The sequence below is a fragment of the Plodia interpunctella genome, chromosome 20, assembly GCF_027563975.2.
Source record: "Plodia interpunctella isolate USDA-ARS_2022_Savannah chromosome 20, ilPloInte3.2, whole genome shotgun sequence".
Classification (NCBI taxonomy): domain Eukaryota; kingdom Metazoa; phylum Arthropoda; class Insecta; order Lepidoptera; family Pyralidae; genus Plodia; species Plodia interpunctella.
Genome location: NC_071313.1, coordinates 8331349 through 8339195, shown reverse-complemented (window position 1 = coordinate 8339195; position 7847 = coordinate 8331349). Strand labels below are relative to the sequence as shown.

The following is a 7847-nucleotide window of genomic DNA, read 5'->3' as shown; positions in this document are numbered from 1 at the left end:
CAGATATACCTATATCCATGTACCTACATGGAATTAGTAGGAACTTACTAAATCCATGCAAATATATGAACATTATATCTGCGGACGCCACATTTGTCAGATCGTCATCACTTTTCGTGACGAATTTTCGTTTGGATGACTATGTGCTTGAAACTCGGACTGATGTGATACAACAGAAACTGATGTGTGTAACATTTATGTTCATGAACAGGGGTAGGCGACTGTAGACAGGGAGTGGCAGACAACTTGAATGAAAATACTAAATTATTCAACATTACAAATGTATAATATATGTTTCATATACACAGAAGAAACAATACTTTATAGCTTGCAACAAACAAAAATTAAACTACTACAATTGTTTTGGTTCACAGTTCTTTAATGTGGTAAAGAACTGGGTCTTGTGGTAAAGTTTGATTCTGTTAAAAACGAGTAGCAGTCTTATTTGCTATCTCGACATAATACGGACAGTAAATGGAATGTAGAACAGAATTTCCAGTAAGCGCAGTAGTAATAACATTTGTAATATTTCTATTTTTAACAAAAAAAAATCATCTACATAATCTGAAACTACTGAGCTCACAAACGCCACAAAACACTAAACCATCTTCCAGTAAAGGTACAGGCCGTCTACAAAGAGTAGAATAAAATACGGACACAGTGCTCTTGGCTGGCAACACTAGGAGCTTATCAAACAGACTTGACCATTCGATTTGTTATTGCAATGGTAAAAAATGGTCTTCTCTTTATAGACAGACTGTACATCGCTGAAATGTTTGAATTGTGGCCACTCTATTTTTAATAGATCCTCTAAGTGTTGTAACCACTGTGTATTCATAGATTCCTAGAGTTTTGCCTCATCACTCCTTGGTCTCCTTCCCGGTGGTGTGGGCCTCTTCCTCTTCGGAGTCCTCCTCGGAATCATCATCAGACTCATCATCAGACCCCGTGTCCTCGTACGAGGAGTCACCCGCGCCGTATGAACCTGAAACATACGTATTTCATTGCTGAAAATTTTTATTTTATTTATTTCCGCCTACATCAACCCATTGCTGGTTATAGGTCTCCTATTTCCCGCGCCAGTTCCTACGGGCCTGTGCTGTTTGCGTGACCCAACAATATGATCTGACCAGCGTGATCGTGGTACCTAGTCTCTGTCCCTATCATATGTTATTTATAGAAGTTCTTTACAAAACCGGAATACTGTATCAGATACAGATACAGTATCACGTCTTCATTCCTTACCGCGAAACTCGTTTAGCTTTATGGCGGGCTTATTGATGGAAATGAGATATTTTTTCAGGCTAGATAAATATATAGTAGTTAGCATAGGGCATAGTTGAATTGAACAGGAGTTGTACAAGTCAAGTTAGACGTCACACCTGACTGAGCGTAGTCCCCGTACTGCGGGTAGTCGTCATCCTCCTGCGGCTGCGCGGTGCCCTGCCGTCCGTAGCGATGCGACCGCGCTGCGATAGGACAATCATCATATTACCTCACTATAATTAAATAGGAGAGAAGTCTTCCAACTTAAATAATTTAAAGCCCGTGCATACTAAATTCCTGTCCAGCATTTTTTGTATAAGCGCGTGTACACGTTCGTTAGTTTTTAAACTTGTTGTGCACGTGCCGGTACGATTTCCAATGAGTAGCTCTAGAAGCGGAGTTTGGTTTCGACCGCCATCGTTTCAAAGGGGAATCCTTCGGAACGACTAATGAATAATATTTGAAGCCACGATATAACATGTTAGCAGCAACAACTCACTGGACATGCTGAGGTCGGCAGTGAGCTGCGTGGGATACTGGCAGCGCGGACAGGCCGGCGCCGCGCGCTGCGGCCCGCGCGCGGCCGCCCGCCGCCGCACGTGCTCAGAACAGAAGCACGTCTTGCAGCGCAGGCACGAGTACTGCCCCAGCCGGTTGCAGGACTGACCTGCGACACGATTATGTCGTCGACATTTGGAATTATAAAAACGTGCCTACTTACATTTGTAATTATAAAAAGTACAATTTTTCAAAAGCAAATTAATTTCTTTCATTTGTTCTTGTTAACAGTGGTAATCTCGAAACACTAGTAGTTTGTAGCTTTGAGAGTAAGGTTTAAGAAATTATTAGAAATGTGTTGTTTATGACATTATTAAGTTCAATATTTTATTTTACAATCTCAATCTATTGTTTATTTGATAAACCCAATATCAGTAACCAAAACACTTTCGCTGGTGTTCATTTGCCCAATCTGAGACATTAGTATAACAAGCATGTAATGATATTGAACATATATGAAGCTTAAAAAAACACACAATCACAACTTAGTACCTTCATACTGAGCCATCACACAATTGTTAAAAGAAGGAGGAACTAACTTGATAGAACCTGTACTATTTGCGAAAATAATTGTAGAGGGAAGTATATACTCACACTTGTAGTTCTCGGAGTCGAGCACCTGGCAGGAGGCCTGGTGCTCAAACTGGTCGTCCTCGCACAGGAAGCCGCTGCAGAAGCAGCAGCGGAACACGCGCCCGCCGTGCTCCCATACTCCTGCACTCAACATTACTTTACATGCATATCATTTTATTAGGGAGACTTGAATTTATAATGGCAATGTATATCAAATTTATTACATTATTAAAATTTTTACTGAAAAAATTGGAGACAAATGGAGCTAGTATTATACCAAATACAGGTAAGAGAGATTAAAGTGGAAAGTCTGACTACAATATACCTCTTTCACACTCTAGGCAGACAGCATCTTGCAGCGGGCAGGTGCAAGCGTGGCTTGTGAGGCACTTGCGGCCGTGGCAAACCCAAGCTTCACAGAAGTCACAAATAGCACCCTGGAATATTAAGCTTGTCAAACACTTTGTTGAAAACATAAAAATAAAAAAATCTAATTTCACACATAATAATATGGTTATTATTATCATGCAGTAGGGTCCATAGTGAAGCCATATTTCATCAATATTTTTAAAAACAGATTAGATAAAAATGAATAGTCGAACAGGTGTGTCTTGAAAAGAAATAAAATGTTGTTGCACTTCAAACTTGTGGCTTTTATGCGCTTGGCATAACATTGTGTGCTATCTACATAAATAAAAATACTAACCACCATGCCCAGTCCAGTGGTGAAGACTCCAGCGTGTCTCACCACACAGTCCCCAGTCTTGCTCATGCATTTCACCTTGCCACAGTGTGCGCATGTTGGCAACCTCTGCAATGCCTGACAGAAGTAGCAGAAGGCTCTGTTCTTCTGTTTCCTGTCAAATTGTAAATCATTGGTGTATTTAGTATCAACTGACTCAGGTCCTGGCCATCAGGGCAAATAGTGAATTCCTTTAGCTATAAGATAATAAAACAAATATTCAATATATATATTTTAGTAGCTGAAATATGTTTTGAAATATATTTCAGGATATCCCGTTGAGAACTTATAGACTTTAATTTTGTGATTGTCTTTAAGAAAATATGATCCCTGAGCTTCAGACAGCATACTCAAGTAGTTAGATATGAACACCACTTAACTATGATCAAACAACTCGTAGGAGACAGTTAAGAAATCTTGTTGATTTTCTATATAAAGCATATATACTAACTTCTGACATTTATCGCACTCCATGGGCACGTTACACGGATGCTGCGCCAAGTCGACGTTCTCACGTGCATTGCGGATTTCTTTCTGCCTCTGCCTCTGTTTCTCTGCTTTCTTTCTCTGGCCAGTCTTCTTCTTTGGCATTATAAGTTTCAAAATGTACTGCAGCTGACGTATAACACTTGTTGCCTCTCCTGTTGTTCTGTAAGTAATACAATTAAGGACCTATTTGCAATTCATAGATAAAGTCATGAACCACCTGGAACACCAACAATGAAATAGGAAAAAACAATAACATTACTTACATATAATTTACAATTTATTTCAGAATTCTAATACCTTGTAACTATAATAGGTACCTACTAGGTACCTACTTTCATTATAAATAGAAAGTACTCTGTGGTACCTACCTAACCTCAAAAAATTAGAAACGAAACGTCATACAATAATATGTCAGACTGACTTCTCATTTCAAATATGTTTGCTCTTTTTTTTTATTTGTACAGACGAAGACCAAGAAATCTATTTCTTTCTCTACGACTCAGCCAGTCGCCAAGTAAAACACTATTGATTGAGCTGAAATTTTGAACACACGTTTAGTTTGAATGACATTGCATTATTATGATAAGCATGACCTTATGGTGTACCCAGGAACGGCTCCAGACGTGGGAACTCGACAACTGTTGGAACAACATCCCTCCGTCCATTAGAAATTCGATCTCAAAAATTAGTGCAAATTAAAAGATAATTTTACGTGTTCAAGAGTCATTAATAGGGAGTATTACTGCACATTTATCCCGCCAAAGTACAGCACTGCATATTAGGTACACAAAAGCTTTGCCGCCTTTGCTATGTCGATTAAAATGTTCATTATAGAGTACTTTATTAATCTTTTCATTATGTAAGCATTCGTTTGTGAAAATATACAACAATATTCGGGGGATTTCCATAAAATAAAATACTTCCAAAACTATGGGATACGCCTCATGCTGTAAAATTTTCGAGCCAGTAAACGGTCGAAAAGAAGCTCGGAACACTTCACACGTGAAGACTTATTAAAATATGAACTTCATACAGGTTCTTCAGTCAAAATGGAAGTTTATATCAGTTTATGACCACAGTTGACCAAATAATGCAAAACATAACCTAAAATAGTGTTATTATTTTCAGGAAAATCCACTAAATCCTTCCTTTTTCCTTTAAACTCGCACCACAATTGCGTAGAAGGTTTTAAGTAATTGGCAATGTTTGTGTGCCTTAGTTGTACCAGTAGCGCCATCTGCGCTGAGCTTTGCGTTATATGCCCTATTTGCCATTATCAATCCTGTCTGTCATGTCACGATGTCAATTGATTTTTTGATTTTATCCGGGAAAAGCGCGGGAATTTGGAAGCTACGGCGGTCTTTTTTTCTGGGAAAATTTAAATTTGTGCAAAATCTGTATATATTTGTAAATCTTGTTGTAAATACCTTTCCTTTTGTATATAATTTCGTTATTTATATATTTTCTATAGTCTGTTTTGTATAAAGTGTTGCTGAGGTCGGGGTAAGTTTTTACCTTTCCAGCGATGGGCGGCAAGAAGAGGAAAAAGAAGGAGCAAGAATATGAAACCAATTCGGTAATCCAGAGCTCTGATAGTGACTCAGAATACTCTGACGCGTCAGAGTCGCCACTGGACAAATACAAACCATATAGGGTCGCCGATTATAGTCGTAGATATCCTGAAGATAGTCCAGGGCATGAGCACGTCGTGTTTATAGCTAGCTCGGATGAAAATGTCCCAATAGGTTCCAGAGATATGATGTATTTAAGTAATAGTTTCACTCGCTTTGTAAAAGGGATAAAATATTTAAAAAAAGTCAACAAATATAGAATGGGGGTTGTATTCGATAATCCTAACATGGCTAATTCATTCTTGGACAATGCTACTTTCCATAGAGAACATCGCATCACTGCTTCTATTCCGGCAGCGGTTACAGAAATAACTGGTGTTATAACTAATGTTCCATCAGACTTGTCAAACAAAACAATCTTTAAAGTTCTTTCTACTACAACAAAAAAAATTATTTGTGTTCGTAGAATAATGCGTAAAGTAAAAGAAGGCGAATCTTATAACTTACAACCCACTCAGACCGTGGCGATTACGTTTGCATCTTGTGCGTCTTTACCTGATTATGTTTATTTAAAAATGTGGCGTGTACCTGTTCTGCCATATATTCCACCGATTAAACAATGTTTCCGGTGCCTACGTTATGGCCATCTTGCCAAATTTTGTAAAAATGCAGAACGTTGTTCTATCTGCACTGAAGGCCATAGCTTCAAAAATTGTAATGTTTCTTTAGCGAATGCAGTTTGTATTCATTGCAAAGGCAATCATATAGCCATTTCAGGCACTTGTCCAGTAAAAAAACAAAAAATTATTGAAAATAAAAACAAGATTATTCCACAATCCTATTCTGAAACCTTGAAAAACAACGCCTTTCCATCACTTACTAATCCAAAAAATTCACAAGAATTCCAAAAACTTGTTCTCTCTGACACTAAAATGCTCAGCTTCATCACTGAAGCAATCATAAAGGTGATTACACACAATAAAATCAATAATAACACTATTGTAAATACTAAAACTATTGCAGACACTCTTAAGGATATACTTAAGACAAATTCAGTTTGTTCGGAAAATTCACAGGTATAATAAATATTTGTCAATGGAATGCACAAAGCTTATTAAGTAATAGACTTGACTTCCAGAAATTTTTATATGATCAAAATATACATGTTGCTATTATATCAGAAACGTGGTTAAGACCACACCACAAATTTAATATTAAAGGCTACTCTGTTGTAAGAAATGACTCTGGCAATGACCACAATGGGGTAGCTATTTTAATTCATAACTCTTTTCATTTCTCTAATTTTGCTATTGCATCTGATAACTCAATACAAACTGTGGCAATTTCTCTTCAATTAAATAGTAAATCTGTCACCATAGTTAGTGTTTATTGTCCTAGTATTAGCACCCCTAGATTCTGTAGTAATAAATTGAATAATTTAATTTCTTCTTTACCCAAACCCTTTATTTTTTCAGGAGATTTTAACGCTCATCACCCATATTGGGGTTGTCATTCTACTGATGCTCGTGGTAGGGACATTCTAGATATTATAGATAAAAATAATTTGGTTCTCTTAAACAGCAATGTGCCTACTACAATTGGTTCAAATATTGCTAGACCTAATGGTCTTGATCTCACCATGGTTTCATCGTGTTTAGTATTACAGTGTGATTGGCAGGTCTGTGACAACCCACTTGGAAGTTATCACTTACCTACATTAACAAGGTTGTGTCTAGGACCAAATTCTAATAATATGCTTCATAACTCTTCAAATTTGCTAAAACATGTTAATTTAAAATTGGTTGATTGGAAGACTTATGAAGCACAGGTCAATTTATTGTTGTCTAATTTCAATGTTAATCATGTGGATCCCATCAATTCTTATAATAGTTTTTGTTCTATAATTTCTAGTACTGTTGAAGCTTCAGCTCCCAAAGCTAAACATTCTGTTGCACCCAGCATCAATGCAAGTCGTAGATCTTTGCCATGGTGGAATCACATTTGTTCTCAAGCAGTTGAAAATGTTCATAAAGCTTATATTTTATTTAAAACTTGTCCGTCTACAGAAAATTTTATTAATTTGAAACGTGTTCAGGCTATTAAAAAAGTTATTTTAAGACGCGAAAGACAATTCAGTTGGTTGCAATACTGTTCCTCACTAAATCGTTTATCTTCTATGAGTGAAATTTGGAAGAAAATTAAAAAAATTAACAATTCATACTCTCCTTCCACAAATTTTGTTTCTGAATACAATTGGGTAACTGACTTTCTTCATAAATACACCCCAGATACAGTTGAAAATAATTTTACTGTTCCCTCTATTCACACAACCAATAATTCTTATTTGTTGAAGGACTTTTCTATGCAAGAATTACAATCAGCCCTTAACTCTAGAAAAAATACTTCAACAGGTCTAGATTATTTATCTTACAGAATGTTGAAATTGTTGAATGATTCTAATAAACAAACATTTTTAACAATTTTAAATTTGCTATGGCAGAACTCCTTAATTCCTTCACAATGGAAAATGGATTGTATTATTCCAATTCTAAAACCAGATAAAGCTCCTAATGATCCAGACTCTTATCGTCCTATTACTTTGACCTCATGTGTTGGCAAAATTTTTGAACAGTTATTAAAACAACGTC

At 36.8% G+C, this 7847-nt stretch overlaps 1 protein-coding gene across 4 annotated transcripts; it reads right to left on the bottom strand.

Annotated features, from left to right (window-relative positions):
* Positions 1–264: 264 nt before the first annotated feature.
* Noa36 lies at positions 265–4028 on the bottom strand. 4 transcript variants are annotated; one of them, XM_053760496.1, is made up of 9 exons: positions 4006–4028; positions 3892–3932; positions 3591–3788; positions 3104–3254; positions 2723–2834; positions 2419–2538; positions 1766–1933; positions 1383–1469; positions 265–985 (listed from the first exon to the last, which is right to left on the bottom strand). In XM_053760496.1, the coding sequence occupies exons 3-9, from the start codon at positions 3728–3730 to the stop codon at positions 861–863; spliced, it is 903 nt and encodes a 300-aa protein (XP_053616471.1). In that variant the 5' UTR covers positions 3731–3788; positions 3892–3932; positions 4006–4028; the 3' UTR covers positions 265–860. The 4 variants fall into 4 exon arrangements, with proteins under 4 accessions (XP_053616471.1, XP_053616469.1, XP_053616470.1 ...); XM_053760494.2 differs by having other exon boundaries at positions 3892–3956; positions 3993–4009; XM_053760495.1 differs by having other exon boundaries at positions 3892–4023.
* Positions 4029–7847: the final 3819 nt, after the last annotated feature.

Coding starts and splice junctions, on each gene's coding strand:
- Noa36 (XM_053760496.1), bottom strand. CDS start 3,730: ATGCCAAAGAAGAAGACTGGCCAGAGAAAGAAAGCAGAGAAACAGAGG. Junction 2,539..2,722: donor CTGCCTAGAGTGTGAAAGAG/GTATATTGTAGT, acceptor TGTTGAGTGCAG/GAGTATGGGAGCACGGCGGG. Junction 1,470..1,765: donor TGCCGACCTCAGCATGTCCA/GTGAGTTGTTGC, acceptor GTCCTATCGCAG/CGCGGTCGCATCGCTACGGA.